At 41.7% G+C, this 16780-nt stretch overlaps 1 protein-coding gene across 1 annotated transcript in view; it reads left to right on the forward strand.

Moving 5' to 3' along the window:
• WFS1 (wolframin ER transmembrane glycoprotein) overlaps positions 1 to 3487 on the forward strand; it is a 35854-nt gene extending 32367 nt beyond the window's left edge. The window contains exon 8 of the mRNA XM_083834459.1: positions 808 to 3487. Within this exon, the coding sequence (XP_083690585.1) occupies positions 808 to 2616 (1809 nt within the window). The 3' untranslated portion in view covers positions 2617 to 3487. The remainder of the gene's footprint in view (positions 1 to 807) is intronic.
• The last annotated feature ends 13293 nt before the right edge of the window (positions 3488 to 16780 follow it).

Consider the following 16780-nt stretch of genomic DNA (forward strand, 5'->3'; position numbering starts at 1 on the left):
GAGGGTTTGCTTGCAGTATCTAACGTGCAGATGGTAATATTTGAATAACTGCTTGGGAAAAAAAAAAAAAGATCCTGTAACTTTTTGTTGTTCAGAGGTTAAGTGTGTGGTTGCCAGAGGATTTGATCCAGCATTTCTTCTGTTGTCATATGACTGAATTGGGAAATGCCACAAGATAGATTTTTAAGACCATGTACAGTTACTCTTATGAGGTTAAAAGAACAGCCGTAATTACTACATATGAATACACACATGCATGTAAATATAAAGGTATTTCTGCTGTTTACAAAACAGACTTTGACAGCTGCATCCATAGGTACTTGGGAAGGATTTTTTCTTAAACCACAGCTGTAAAGACTTTCTGTAAGTCCTTTTCATTAGAACCTATAACATAATCCCTGCAGAACAGTGGTAGAGTTAAATGCTTTAAAGCTACAGTACTCACGCCTCAAGTAATGATTTAAGATTAACTACATGGCTGCAGTTCTGTATTATCTTCGGTAAGATGTTAACGGAGCAGAGTATTTGACAAGGAAGCCATTTAATTATGTGTCAAAGGTAATGAAATTCATCTTTCCTGAAATCAAAATAGCCTCTGTGCTTCACCTGACTGAATTAATCAAAACAGATCTAATAATATCAGACAAAGTAATCTCAGTTTATTGGCAACATTCTTTTCAAATAAATATCTTTTCATGTCAACTAAGGTTAGACAATTTACTGCTACTGCTTCAGCTATGATCATCTGTGATGTACAGATACAAAACTGCTCATAAATAAAATGCTTCTCTCTCCCTCTCTTTCCAGGTTGTAAAATACCCACTTCATGCCATTATGGAAATTAAAGAATATCTGATAGATATGGCATCAAAGGCAGGAATGCACTGGTTGTCTACCATTATTCCAACACACCATATCAATGCTCTCATCTTCTTCTTCATCATCAGTAATCTGACAATTGATTTTTTTGCCTTCATTATTCCATTAGTCATATTCTATTTGTCCTTCATTTCTATGGTTATTTGCACACTGAAAGTTTTTCAGGACAGTAAGGCCTGGGAAAACTTCCGCACTTTGACTGACTTACTCCTTCGTTTTGAACCAAACCTAGATGTTGAGCAAGCTGAAGTGAACTTTGGATGGAATCACTTAGAGCCATACATTTATTTTTTACTCTCTGTATTCTTTGTAATTTTTTCCTTCCCTATAGCAAGCAAAGACTGTATACCATGCTCAGAGTTAGCTACCATCTCCGTTTTCTTCACAGTGACAAGTTACATGAGTTTAAGCACATGTGCAGAACCTTACACACGAAGAGCATTAATGACCGAGATAGCAACTGGTTGCTTATCCCTATTGCAGGTATTACCTGGGAATTTTGGCTTCTTGAAATTCTTAGGTAAAACTTTCTTCACTGTTCCTGTAGGCCATTTCTTTGTGATAAATGTAAGTATCCCATGCCTTTTGTTCTTGTATTTGTTCTATCTTTTCTTTAGAATGGCACAACTACGGAATTTTAAAGGCACCTACTGTTACCTGGTCCCATATCTAGTCTGCTTTATGTGGTGTGAACTCTCTGTGGTCATTCTGCAGGAGTCCTCTGGCATTGGGCTCATTCGTGCATCAATTGGTTATTTTCTGTTTCTCTTTGCACTCCCAGTGCTAGGCGTAGGCATTGCACTGATGTGTCTTGTTCATTTCATTAAGTGGTTTGTGTCTCTGGAGCTCGTGAAAATCGTAGTGACTCTAGTTTTGTGTGCTGTTCCTCTGCTCTTCCGATGGTGGACGAAAGTCAACTTCTCTGTAGTTGAAATGGTTAAATCCCTTACTCGAAGCTCGATTGTGAAACTCATTTTGGTGTGGATTACAGCTGTAGTGTTGTTTTGTTGGTTCTATGTGTATCGATCAGAGGGAATGAAAGTTTACAACTCCACATTGACATGGAATCAGTATGCTTTCCTCTGTGGACCCCGATCGTGGAAGGAGACTAACATGGCACGTACTCAGATTTTATGTAGTCACCTGGAAGGACACAGAGTGACGTGGACTGGGCGGTTCAAGTATGTGCGTGTTACAGAAATTGACAATAGTGCAGAGTCTGCAATAAATATGCTTCCACTTTTTATCGGTGATTGGATGAGATGCTTGTATGGTGAAACGTACCCTCTCTGTGACCCCAAAAATGTCACTTTGGAGGAGGAAGAATTGTGTCGTCTCAAGTATTTGACAAAGCATAACTGCCACATGAAAATGTTTGATCGGTACAAATTTGAAATAACTGTGGGTATGCCTTTCAGCAGCAAAAACGGAACCAAGTCAGTAGAGGAAGATGACATAACCAAAGATATTGTGCTGAAGGCAAGCAATGAGTTTAAGAAAGTGTTGTTGAATTTGAGGCAGGGAAGTATAATTGAATTCAGCACAATTCTGGAAGGTCGTCTTGGCAGTAAATGGCCTGTCTTTGAACTGAAAGCAATCACTTGCTTGAATTGCATGTCTAAACTCCTACCTGCAGGGAGGCATGTGAAAATAGAGCATGACTGGAGGAGCACAGTGCATAAAGCCATTAAATTTGCTTTTGATTTTTTCTTCTTCCCATTCCTGTCAGCTGCATAATGAGGTCATATTGGTTCGATGGTATCTTCAATGTATGGTGCATTTATACTACCAAAGGTTTGGCTTAAAAAGGAAAAAAACAAAAAAAAACCACCCTGCTGTAGCAATGCTCAAAATGTACGTTAATGTAGAGCATTGGTTGAGGTTTGTAAGTGTATACACTGTATCCTGACTTTAAAACCCCATATGACCGAAGTGATGTTATACTAGTTTAATATTGTAAATGAATGCAGGGGATTGCTGCTGACTAATTGCATGGAGACTATTTTGTCCAAAATGAACATGCTGTTTGCCTGTGGTACGACACTAGATACATTTACTTGCTCGATGTTATAAGCACTTTACTGTTTAAATATTCACAACATGCCCATATGTATTTTCACAGGCATGAGTTAGAATAGGTAGCTGACAACAGCTTATGTTGCATATATTGCTTGTATTTATTTGGTGTATTCCAGAAAAAGGTGATCATATAATCAGTACCTGGTGGTGTTATGTACAGAGCTCATTGTTTCACTATTTGTCCAGAAGATAATGATTTTAAGTGTTTTTTTGAAAAGCACACCATTTCACACCTCAGCAAGGCTGTAAAAAATAAAAAAGGAAAAAAAATCTCTCAAGCTTTTATTTTGCATTAAATATTCTGTACAAAACACAGTATTTGTTCTAATTGGTTATGATCACTACATGTATGACACTAAGGTATAATCCATGCTGGCATGTGAATGTCAAACACCAGATAATAAGATTGTGATGGTACAGACAAGCCAAAGCAACTGAAAACAGTATGTAAAAGTCTACAGTGGAAACTGAAAAGAACGTCTGTTTAATGATTTGTATTGTGCAAATAAATACAAAAGATAAACTTGAATTAAATGAGTAGAACATTTGTTCATTATGCTTTGACACTTTCAGCAGTTGTTCACGTTGCACTGATAATTGTGTTTTCCAGTGAAAGCTGTTTGTTTAGGATGAAAATTTTCTTGCATGAGATACCTGAAGTTGTACTTCACATTATTTCAAGCTAGCAGTCAAATGTGTATACATTAGGCCAAGTTTTTATAGCTATGAAATCTTAAATATACTGTGTGCCTCTGCTTTCGTTGTGACTTACTACTTTCTGAACCACTGGATGTGTGTGTAGCACAAGCATCATGTTATTTCCTCGACTACTTTCACTGATCCTGCATTCATATTGTTTTTGCCTTGGCATGCCAGTCATCAACTTGAGGTGTATGGGGGAAGCATTGTCAGTGAAAATTGATAGAGAAGGGGAAACCTGGAAAAAAATTAAGCATTTGGCTGTGCTCCAACTATCAAGCACCATCTTGAACATCACACTTTAGGCTGCAGCTGGGAAGAAGAACCCAAAAGCACCTATAGCCACGCTGCCAGATTCCCAGGCAATTAGCTGAGCCTGATGTTTCAGACCTGGTCATGTCTGAGCCGATCAGAAAATCTGAAGTGGAATTATGTCTTCAGGATACTTTTAATTTTGAAAACTATCAGCCATTTCTTCTTCCTACCTGGGGAAAATAAATAGTGTAAGCTTTACCTGCAGGTAAATGCAAATTTTGATATAGATTGGCTTATTTCCAGCCAAAAGGAGACCAGCTAAGCCAAACTTTGCCTTTTCTCCTCCTTTTTTTTTCTAGAAAATCTGTAGGCTCCTTTTGAAGATCTAAATGCTCTTCCTGGTTCTGAAATTTAGGTTCTAAAGATGCATTTTTCCTTAGATACACATAATTTTGAAACTTCTATTCACATGTTTGTCAGGAGGAAAAAAAAAAAACAGTCTTGGTATTCAGAACTAGCATTAATTTTTTAAAAAAAGCTTTTACTCCTTGCATAAAGATGTCAATTTACTAACTTTGGTGCATTGTGAAGAAGTTATTACATGTCACAAAAAGGGAAAATTTGACTGAAGTCAGATGGAAAGGGTTGCAAGACAAAAGCATTAATCCAGGTACCTCTGTTCCCATATATAACATATTGTTATGAGGCTTAACTCCAACAACTTTGAAAATTGTAGTTTATGACTTTCTCAGGAAATTATTAGGTGATACTGGCTTATAGTTGTAAGGGAAAAATAGCTCACCTGCTCAGTACTGGCAGGTTAGATGATGAGCTAGATTTCTGAAACTGCTATCTGCACACAACTCCTCTAATCTTTGCATGTCTGTCTTTATGCTTCAGCCCAGGGCAAACAGCCGAGTTGGACTTTGAATCCTTGTGAGAACAGGGAGCTGAGAAGTGCCCCCCTAGTGCTCTCAGTGCCTGTGTCAGCTTCCACACTGTAGAGAGGAAAGAAAACAATCCTGACCAACTCAGTGTAGGAACCATAACAGCAGAGAGCCTCTGACACAAGACTACAATATGGTAGGAAGGAAATGAGTGTTTTGTTGTCATTACTTACACAGTCACTTTGCCCTCCAAAACACCACTGCCTCATTCAGTGCTGCTTAGAGGGAAATTTGGGGGGTTGTCATGAAGCAAACTGCTGGCTGGAGGCTGTTACCCTCTTCGGGGGTCAATAGGGAAACCTTGTGATGCTCTTAAAAACTAGTTAGGCGAAGACCTCCAAGTCTGAGAGGAATTAATAGGGAAAGCACAGAGGGGCACAGCCCTGTTTGATGGAGACAGTTCAATTTTTTAATGGAAAAAGAGGGTACATTAACAGTAACATCATGGATAGATACTCCATTTTCTTGTCTGTATAGTGTTCAGCGTACTGAAACCTTTCGCAAATATTTCTAAATTATAGCTGATGAAATCACTAATTCTTACGAAGTGTGATTGCAATCCCAAGCAAAGTGTTTTTGCAAAGGGTGTTTCCAACTACCTCAAATCTTGCAGGCAAGCAGAGCACAAAATAACTTTGTTCTACTGCTGTGTGCCACATCTTTATATTCCAAAACAGTTCATCTTCCTGAACTGCAAAGGAGAGAGACAGAACGTGGCAGCTGCTGTTAATTATTCAATTCTACATTTATTATTTTCTTATTTAATTTTGAAGACATAATGAATTATAAACAGTTCCAAAGATAGGTGCCCTTTTTCTAGGCTGATAATTCAATCTTTTGAATTAGTATTAATTAACTGAGGAGGAGGAAGAAGATATTACATGGCTATTGACACATCTAAATTAGGTTCAGCTGTTCTGTAAGCTCAGCTTTAGCATTTAGAATATACAAAATTAAAGTAAATATTCATTATTTGAATTCCATCCTCTAACATGTAAAAGTACTGCTTGTTCTCAAACTGGTACATTCTTCTATAAGCACAGAAGAACAATTCGGCACATATAGAAATCCTGAATAACTTAAGAGCCCACTCTGTAATGACTAACAGCCTCTTGCTTTAGGCAGGAATGCAAGGAGTTTATACTTTGCATTTTGCCCAGTGCTTCTGGAAAAAGAAATGAGTAGATATGTAGGAATTACATGTTTTGTTTTTTTATTTCCCAGAACAAACTAGTCTTCTCAAGTGTCATAAAATTGCTGTTATTAATTACAGATTTGCTTGCAATTTTTCGTAATACATGGTAATAAGGATGTTACCTTAGGGGTAGCACTGTGGTTCCTTACAAAGTTGAGCATGAGCCTTTGACATAAAGTGATATGCCACCTTCCGGAGCACTCCAATGTCCATCTGTCTCTTGGCTTCTCTATTTCCACTGAAAAAGGCAAAATGAATTTCACAATTATGAATATATTCTTAACACTAGCCAGATACATTGCAGCCTTTCAGTGCAAGGGTTATGGTCAGTAGCAAATGAAGGGGACTGTCCTTCACTGGGGGCTGTGCTCCCATCTCAGCTTTACACCTGCAATTGTTTGAACAGCAGAGAGTTATGACAGAAGAACAGCCACTTAATGATTAAGTTAAGCAAATACTAATCCATGCAGCAAAAGTTAGTTGGAACTCACCAAAATATGAAGAGATAATATAGCTGCTCTAACAGCTAACACATACGTGCAAATGTCATTTAAATGCAAATAGGGATGGCTAGAAACCAAACAAACAGCTTTTGGTTATATGCCTTAAAATGGTTCCTTTGCTTTCCTTCCGTTACTCAAAAGCTGTAATTAGCTTTTGTTCTGGGAAAAAAAATAAAAATAAAAGGTCATTAGCATCCTGCAACTTCCTCTTGTAAGTTATAATCCAAAGTGCAAAAGATGAGATTCACCCTCCGATTAAGGAAGGACATTCTGCACTGGGAAAACTTGCATTTTCATCATCTCCAATCAAATGAAACTTTTCTTTAGGTTGTGAAGCCAGACATGAACATGGACAAACTACTTTCACCCTTCCTTTACAAAATATTTTACATTGGTATAGAAGCAAGCATACAGAATAGAATCTTCCCACTGCCAGCTACAGCAAACAGCTTCTGTAAGACTGCAGCTTCACAATTCGCTCCTCAGCATTCGTCTGACAATTTTTCATGTAACTTTGTGCAATAAGTGATGCGATCTATGGCACATTCTTAGTTGAGGACTGAGTTTCTTAGAGTCTTTCCTCTGAGGGGCTGAAACTGATGGTGAGGCCACCAGTTTCTTTGCAATTCTATGGAAAAGAACGTGTGTAATCACACTTCCCAAAACATAGCAGAAAACAAATAGCAGGAGGTTACTGATAGTCAGCATTTTAGTCAAGAAGCAGGTGCACGTCCAGTACGTGAGTAAGGTGGGGCATGTCTGTAGTCAGTACATACATAGTTGTTGCACCAGAGCCATCTGACACTTTAGTATGCCCACATCTTATAAAACATGCCCTTAGGGTTTTCCTATCAAAGCATTATATCCTCAGGACTAGATGTTGGCAGTCCATCCCCAACCTCTTTTCTCTGGTAAGCTTTCTTAGCCTTAACTCCCCTCTTGTTGTTTCCCAGATGGCCTGTGGGTTGGAACATGAATTCCTCCTTAACTGTCTCGCTTTGCAACAAGGAAAACAAAGCAGTGAAGTTCTGATGTTTTCCAGTGCCTTCTCACTACTCCTCCAGAACAACAAGCAAGTTTTCCCACAATTGACTGCAAACAGAAGGTCACTAGATTCAAACACACACAAAATTAAGATGTTCTCCCAAGGCAGTGAGATACTAACAATTCAAGCACAACCTTGCAGCCCAGACATTCATAGCCTGATCTAGGTTGGTGGGTGTAGTCCCAGAGACTGATGGCACTACCTGTTTGAAGATGGCTCACTAGGCTTCATGTGAGCCTCAGCAGAAGCAATCCCCCTGCAGTGGATCTGTCCAGATTGTCTGCCCCCAACAGAATTACAGCCTGCTGCATCCTCCTCCCTTCCACAGATTCACCACTACAGAGAGAAAAAAGAGACAGCTTTATAAGGTTTGTGTGGGGAGATAGATTTAACAAGTGAGGCTGAGTACAATTAGTTACCTCTCACACCTGCCACCACTACTACAATCAGACCAGGACAAAATCAGCCTACTCCAGGGCTGTGCTGTCTCTGTTACCCTGGGTCAGCACTGGCAGAAGCTGCCTGCTGAGAGGTGACGTGTCTTTTATTGATGGCACCGTGCAGATGGGATTGCTGCTGTGAAGGTTGAGTCTCTTTTCTGCCACAAAACGTTTCCCTTGCACTCTCCATAGCTCAGTGTGAAGCACAGGAATGCCACTCTACTGCTGATGGCACAACCGCTGCATTTCCAGTTAAGTTCCTTTGGTATTGCCGATGCATCTGACTTTATTCCTGCTCTTATGACAGCTGGAATTTCTCTTAACCCTTTTCCTGAATCTTTCAATTAGATGCCAGTGTGCATTTTAAGAAAACAAGTGAAGTTTTAAGCGAAAAAGGGCAAGTGCTCTTTATGGACTAGAACCCAACAGACACTAAGTTTGATTTTTAAATCCCTTCATTTTGTAGTTTTCATTTCATTAGTTCTAAGGCTGGATTAGTCAGGGTTAGCGACATCTGCATCAGCTTTATGGAGACGTCAGTGAGTGATGAACAAAGGTAATTAACAATTCACATTTCCATTCTCAATTACTGGCAGATATTTAGTTCTCATGTACGATTTGACGTAGGATGCCAAAAACATCATGGTACAAGTCATTACCCAAGTGTTGATGAGTTATACTTTTGCAATGTGTGTTCTTTAAAAAGTCAGAAAATATGGTCTTGGGGAGTCTAGTTAATGTGCTCATTGAGGGGTGCTGCCTGTGAATTATATATGTTTCATTAATGTCCAGAAAGAGCAGATTTGTGTCAGGAGCCTCTGTGCACTTGTTTTCCTTTTCTGTTCAATAATTCTTGCAAGAAAGTGGTACTTTTCTGTTTTTTTAAAGGGTACCTGCCCTTTTTCTAGCAAGCACATGAGCCGTGTGGTTTTAATTTTGTGCCATCAGATGGCACTCCAGGTTCACTTTGCATTTTCTCTCCCTCTCCTGCTGTCTCCAGAGGGCACCGGCAGTGAACAAAAGAATCAGGTTCTGGTTTTACTCCATTTCAGGGAGGAAATGCAACTAGAAAATATTTTGTGAAAAAATAGATAACTATTTGCAGACCCAGTTTAAAGCCCTCTCCCCCACAAACAGTAACTAGCACAGTCATGACTGCAGTGTTTCTACAACCCGAGACCATAATAATGGAAAAAATAACCTTGTGATAACATACTGTGTAACGATAAACTAAGAGAATATGAAACAGTGCGTGGCAATCTTCTGAAATGCACTTTCTGGCTACTTTGTTCTTTAGCAGCTTTTTGAGGAGGTTCCTTTTTCTAACATCTTTTGTCACAGATCTTGCAGTGTTAATCTGCATTGTCTGCTTCTGCTGTCATTTGCATGGTGACAACGGGCAGCCCTGATGTCCATTCTGGTGGAAACTGTCTCCTCCACTGCTTTCATGGGTTAGATGCAAAACAAACAAACAAAACGGGGCTTATCACAGCTTAAATCTTCTTATAATCTTTTTATTAACCTCCTATTACCTGTCTGATAAGAAAGAGAGAAAATCTGCCACAGAGTTTAATTATAACTTATGTAGAAGACATGTTGTTTTAAGGGAAATTCTGGCTGCAACTCTTGCTTTGGAAGTTCATGCACTAGAAATCTGTGCATGGATTCAGGGAAAGCAGAAAGGTTGGGTCAAGATCACGCACCAGGTAAAAGCTGATAAAAGAAACCCTGAAAGACAGAATTTACATACTTTGTAAATGAAAGATGATAACAGGTGGGGGCTGTTGTTGTTTTGTTTTGTGTTTCAGCAGGTTGTTACAGAGTTTTTGTTCCAGTTTTGAAGACGGCAGGATTTTTCTGCGCTAATAGCAGGTTTGGCATCGGAAAGGGCCTTGCAAATGTTGCAGTTAACCATGGGAGATGGCAGGAGCTGTATCATGCTAAATTAGAAAGGGCTTGAACCAAGCCCACAGACCCCCTAACACCTCAGAAATCGGTGTGCATTGAAACCCTAGCTTAGCTCTGAGTGACCTGTCTTTATCTCAAATAATTTCTTCACTTTGAAGAGTGAGGCATTTCAACAAAGCATCTCTTCTCTAGTTCCCCCTCCTGTCCCTCCCTCCCTATTCAGCGCTGGTGACAGCCGAGATGTTTCCACGACAACAATGCATTCTGTTGCCTCAGGTGACAAACTAGAACTTCAGCAAGTAATCACTGAGAATAGCTTCAAACAATTAATTAGGTAATGGAAATGTTATTTCAATAGGGCTTAGGTGCTTTGGCAGTCTGCTTGAACAGATTGAATTCTGATCAGGAATCTGTCCGCAAGCAAAGCTGAAAGCGCCACCCAAAGGTCAGGGTGGACGTCAGTGTCTGAGTACCCTAACAGGCCTCTAGTTTTAAAAAGAACATCAAAAAAAACAATCAAAAATCCAGGTGTGTTCCTTGAGGATGCCATACAAAGGAAATTTAGTTCATTTTGGTGCTAAATTTTGTTGAAAGCACATCCTGGCACGAAGTACATTTAAGGAATTTATTAACCTTTCACAGTCACCAAATCCAGTTAGAGGCCAGAGCCCTGTTCGTGCAGCGTGCCCCCGCACCAGCATGAGAGACGGATGATGATTCCAGCAAATGGTTTAGCAATAAATGGATTTTTCAGTCTTCTCTGTACAGAAGATGCTTTCCTAGAGTTATAAATGGATGATTCATAAATCTCTCCTAATGCTGCTTCTAGTAACAGTTCAATTGATCTTTAATCGTTATTTAAAAAGTGGGTCTCCATGGGAATGTTTCAATCCTGTTTCCTGAAGTTTCTCTAGCCCAGGGTAGCTCTTCTGTCTTGCAGCTTGGAGATAAAATAGTCTTTAAGCACAAATAAATCCACTGAGTACATGTGTGTGCCAGTTCTCATACAGCCCTGGTACTCTTTGGTAATGGTAGTTGTCCTGGCAGAATTTCTTTTTTGCTTTATTTTTGCTTTCATTATTACATTCAGTTTCTCCAGAATAGTGCATCCGTGAGGGAAGAGCAAGAAGGACAATGGCTGCCGCCTTTCCCAGCCCCGTGGAAGCCCGTGGGTTTTGTACACACCGGCTTTGCAATGCCAGGTGTGCTTCCAAGACTGGTCAGGGATTACAACCTGCCTTTCTGTGCAGAGAAATTGTAATCTGTAGGTGAGGAACTCTGCACCACTCTTACTGTTTTTCTCAAGCAGCTGCTTTTTGGGGGGCTAGGCATTTTGTTTCCAAAAAATAAAGGTGCCCTAGTACCTCTCTTCGGAGTACGCTGGGTTCATCTCGCTGTTGCAGTGTGTCCCTGCACAACAAGGACCACACAGTTCAAAATAAGGAATATGGAATGGAATGGGCACTAAAAGCCAGCGATAATTATTTTACAGGAAGCTTTTGAGGCAGAAAGTGGTGATTCATCCAAATGAAGTTTTGCAGAGCCCCTACTGCTTTTCTTATAACTTTGTCAGTTCAGGAATGAAATTCAGGCGTGTTGCAGGCGTAGCCAGAAAAATCTGCCAGCAGTGGCGTTTGGGGTGTTCACATAAAGCATGGGGAGGCCAGGCTCTGTTTGTAGCCTGACCCACATGGTATGGAAGAAGAGAACTGAGGGGAAGATGCCTGTTTCTGAAGAGTGATAAATAGGGTGTTGCCCTGAAAGGGAAAATAACAGCTGTCATTCCCAAGTTTAAGCTGTACAAACCACAGAAGAGAGTCTGCATCACATCACCTCATGTGATCTCATTATTTCATATTGGGGAAAATGTCTTAACTGGAAGGTTTGTGAGGCATTGGAACAGGCTGCCCAGGGAAGTGGCTGGGTCACCATCCCTGGAGGCGTTCACAGGACGTGTAGATGTGGTGCTCAGGGACATGGCTTAGTGGTAGATGTGGCAGTGCTGGCTTAGTGGTTGGACTTGATGATCTTGGAGGTCTTTTCCAGCCTCCGTGATCCTCTGTAGGCTGATCACAGCCACGTGCCTATTTCAGTGAGTTTTCGTGGTGGGAGTTCTCTGTTCCCTCCTGAAAGCTGTTCAAAACCTTGCTTTGGCTCCTCTGAGACCAATGCACAAAACCTCAGGGTTTCTCTGCAAAAAGCAGCCCTTTCTCCATTCTTCCTTCTGCAGGAGAGCCAATGACTTGGCCGTGGGCCATCTCTCCTCCTGACTTGCCTGTGCGGGGAAGGAAAAAGGCTCGGGTCACGTTGGCACATGGGTGTACGTGCGGCAGCCGCGTCCCTCCTGACGAAGGCTGGAGCGGCCTCGTGCGTTGTGCGTGCCCCTGCCTCTGCGCGGTGCACTCTTTAACTGAAAACTTAAACGGCTCACCTGCTTTCCTAAGGCATCGCTGGTTGCTAAGATACAACCTCTGCGATCCTGTAAATCTTCCACTTGAAGCTGCTCTGTGTTGGCAAACGGGCCTTTCCTCTGCGGCTGCTCGGCAGACGGGGAGACCGCGGTGGTTGGTCCTGGGGTGGGACTCGGTGCGGCTTCCATGAGGCCCAAGGCTCAACTGGGAGCATGCAAAGCCATGGGAGGAGGGGGTGGAAAGGAAGGCAGCGCAGGGAGAACGAGCAGGGAGGCAGCAAAATGGGGTCGGATACCTCAGGGACAGGCAGCATCTTTCTGTACCCCGCTCTTCAATAGCCTCAGGCTGCAGTTACAGCAGGAGCTGCCTCCTCTGCCCTCCTGTAATGACAGACAGATCCGGGGACAGCCTGGGTTCGGGACTGGTCACACTGGGCAGGCTTTGCTTAGGGATAAGCTGTGCCAGCAGAGATTTCTTGCGGCTCTGCCAAGTGATGAGGAGACATCAGATTGAAAGGTAGCCCTGGATTCCTGGAAGCTCACGAGCAAGCTTGCAGTAACAGCCCCAGATAGCCAAACATTTCAAAAAGAAGCCTAGCTGAGCCCTACTTGTTTGCAAAATGTGTGGAGGAAGGTGGGGTAAAACAGTACAGCTTAGCTTGCGTTCTGCTGTTAAGTAAGCCTTTAGCTGTTTAAGGTTGCAGAGAGTATTTTAATGCTGTTGACGGTGCAATTGCTGCAGCACCATCTCTCCGGGTTTGCAGAGGCCTGGATCAATAGCTGTGAGAAATGGAGACTGCAGCCCTTCGTCTCCGGGAGGTGTGAGCAGAGATGTCAGAGGGCGATAACTGAAACAGCGACGTTCTCCTCCCCGCCTCTTCCCCGAGCCAACCCGAGGTGTGCGTACGCTTACGGTGAGCGCTCTCCTGCCTCGCACAGCCCGCAGTGCCAGCATTGCTTGTATCCGAGGGAAACCTCTGCTTCCTTCCACATCTTCCCGCTAACTGAGAAGGAGCTCGGCCCAGTGTAACCCGCAGGGATGTTTGGCTGGGTTCAAGCCTCGCCAAGGAAAAATTAAAAAGATGTAGCCTGCCAAGGCTGCTGGAATATTGGCGTAAGTTCTTGACAGGGGGATCCCACTCTGGAGTCAGCGTTTATAGGTAGAGCAGGGAAGGATACCACCCCCTCTACCCCCAGTCTGACACCCTAATTCCAGTCTGAATTACTTACTTATCATTTACAATTAACATTTCCCAGGATTTGTTCCTCCAATTGGAAAAACGATGAGAAAGCCACTGACCCTCAGAAGGAGGCTACAGTATTTTGTTATTCTGGGGTTCTCCCTGCTAAGGACTCTTGCTGGGGCACTCTCAGTTTGTTACCTGCTGAAGAATTTGGTCCTGTAGTTGAAGTTAGAGCTGCTGAGCTATCTTGGGTCAGCATGCCCATGCTACTAGTATGACTAGTGCTACCCTGCATCCTTTAGCAGTCACTACAGTAGGTTTTATTCTTTTTAGCAGCCATGTTATACAAAGTATATATATAGTCACCGTGATCATTAAAATAATTGTCTGATGGAATTGTTGGTTTAAGTATCTTGTCCTACTCATTGACTGTCTCCGCTTAGCAAATGGCAAGACAAGTAATTATCTGTACCCTGACGGGCTGATCTGTATTCAGGGGAGCTTTTAGAGCTGAGGGAGCTCAGGAGTTTGCTCTGTCAGGTGCTTCACATGAAATGCTTCGCGTCTCAGGCTTGACTTAGGCTCTAGAAGTGCCTAAAGAGTTGTGCTCACTTTCATGTGAGTAGAAGTTTGATCCTAGTCCAACTTCAGAGAGAAGGAAAAAAAAAAATCGCTGCTAATAAAAGCTTTCACTCTGAAAGCAAACCTTTCCAGCATGCGTGTCAAGCTGTCATGTACCGAACATCCAGACTGTTTCATGGCTTCACAAAACCAAAGAAACATACCCTGTCCCAAGCGTCTTATAAAATCAGGGCCAATTTTTTGAATCTCTACCCACTCTAGTAATCCTGTTGCCTTTTGAGGTTCTGCCACACGGGCAAGATAAGTGAATTCATGCTCTAATTTTAGACTTAATGCAATTTGCTGAGAAGACAGCAAATGGAAAAGGATTACTACTGGGAGTGGGAGCAAATTGATGGTAATATTGTTACTGAAAACTGGACGTAGAAGGTGAACAATCCTTATACTTCCCCTCTCACCAGGTATTGAAAACCACAGCCTTGGCAGGAACCAAAGGACGTAAGGCTGCCTGAGAGCAAGACAACTTGCTGGCTGCACATGGGGGAAGCAGGTGGCTCTGCCAGCATTTCCCCACACCCCCACTCCACGCAGCGCGAGATTGCCGTATGCGGCTACTAAATCTGCTGGTGACAATTTTGAGAGCAGGAGAGCTAGCCATCTGGCTCCTGCTTGTCCTGGGCATTTAGGGATGAAAAAGGAAACTGGAAAGGTAAATAGTGAATTGCTTTATGTGTTGATTTTCAGCTGAGATTTCTCTCTGCAGTGCCTAGACATATTTGCCCATCTAAGTGAGTGGGATTGACTGTGTCTTCCAAGAAAGAGGAGAAGGGGGTGGAATTAGCGTGTGAGCTCTGGGAGAGCTGTGCAAAGCAATACTCTGCCTAATCTAACAGCTGAGGCGATGTATTCTGGTCCGCATCCAGAAAAAGGACTTAACCTTTCAGGGTGTAACTCACGCATGCCGATGCCCAGGAGGCATCTCCAACCCCGCGGCTCCGTGAAGAACACGCAGGCAGGGTGAGAGATTCAAAAGAAAGGCCCAAGGTCTGGGGCAAGCATCACAGTTGCCAGGGGAGGCTCGGGCATCGATCTGGGCTGGAAGTGAGTCCTTTCTTAGCATTAAGTGTGTGCCAAACCAGCTTGCTGAGGTTCGGCCCCTCTCCCAGGTAGAGGGCAAAAAGAGAGAGGTGGTGACAAGGAGGATGCTCCTCGGCTGCTCCTCAGGTTCTTCACCTGGGCCAGTGTCGATCTTACCCTGATCCCTAACTTACCTTACCTGCTTACCCCTAACTCTTCCTTCTTTGTAAAAGGAGCTAAACAACCCTCTCATGTCTAGCTTAAAAATACGCTGTGCCTTGAAGCCATCTCCTTATGCCTTTTTTGTCGTAGTTTTATTGAAAAAGCTGGTATTAACATATTTATATTTTTATTCAACAACAGTTAGCTAATTTGTGCAACACAAAGAATGCAGCCATGAACAACAGCTTTCAAAACAATCAGATTTACCGACTTTACCATCACTTACTCTACACCACTGAAAGCTCAAACTAAAAAGAGAAAGAAAGTTGGAAACGTTCACAATGACGATGTTAACTTTCCATACATTCAAGAAGACCAGGAAACCGAGCTGTAGTAGCAAAGTCAAAGACGTGAAGGGAATACTGGTCTTTGAAAGATTTCTATTTATTTCCTCTGTAATCACTTCATGGTATTTTGGTTGGGTAGTTCATTAGTTTTATAAAGCTCCAAAGATATATTTACTTATTTAATTTTAACAAGATCTTTTTGGTACCCAGAGCTGTAACAGAGTAAGGTACTTCAAATTAAGAAAAAGAAAGAAAAAAGGTTGTATTAAGATCTGCTTTATAATGTTATCTATAGACTCTTACTTCAGAATGTTAAAAGCTAAATATATGTTTTACAGTACTTCTAGCTGTAAATGCCAATATGAGCTCATAGCATTTTTTTTTTAATCTTTATTTTTTGAGCTGCAAAGATTAATGAGGAGGCCAAAAGTCAAAGAAATCGTATGACACCCTTGAAGCAGTAGTTTGGCATTAGCAATTTTTCTATACAATTTACCACATTCTTAAACCTTTTTACAAGGAAAAAAAAAAAAAAGCAGTTTTGTTAAATTTCATTAGAATAAATATGTACATATACTGTCCATGCCTGCTAGAGCATACAGTATTTTATAAACAAACATTCCTCATTCCCTTTAAAACTAACCTACACATTTCATACCGTATGTGTTTAGTATGGCTGGAAACTGATGCACATGCGTTTGTGCTTCTACACACAAAATTTACAGCGTTGATGTAGAAAACTTCAAACATACAGATTTCACGCGCTGCGTTAAGATGTCCTATAAAAGAGCTGTAGACTTGGTTTTTCTACTTCTTGTAAGCAGATTTTCACCCACCCTTTCTCCCAAACCCAAATACAAAAGCATGCAGATCTCTTTATCAGTACATTCTTCACTCACCAAGGAAATCAGTGCATAATGGCTTAAAGATTTTTATTTTTATTTTTTTTCTGAGGAGTTTTAATATGGGCAGATAAACAGGTCATCTCAGTTGTGCTCTTGTATTCGTGATTTGAGAAGAAATCCTTTGGGATATCAATTTTTCTGCCAGAGCTATTAGGGAGGCAGA

Source organism: Anser anser, assembly GCF_964211835.1.
Source record: "Anser anser genome assembly, chromosome: 4".
In the NCBI taxonomy this organism is placed as follows: Eukaryota; Metazoa; Chordata; class Aves; order Anseriformes; family Anatidae; genus Anser; species Anser anser.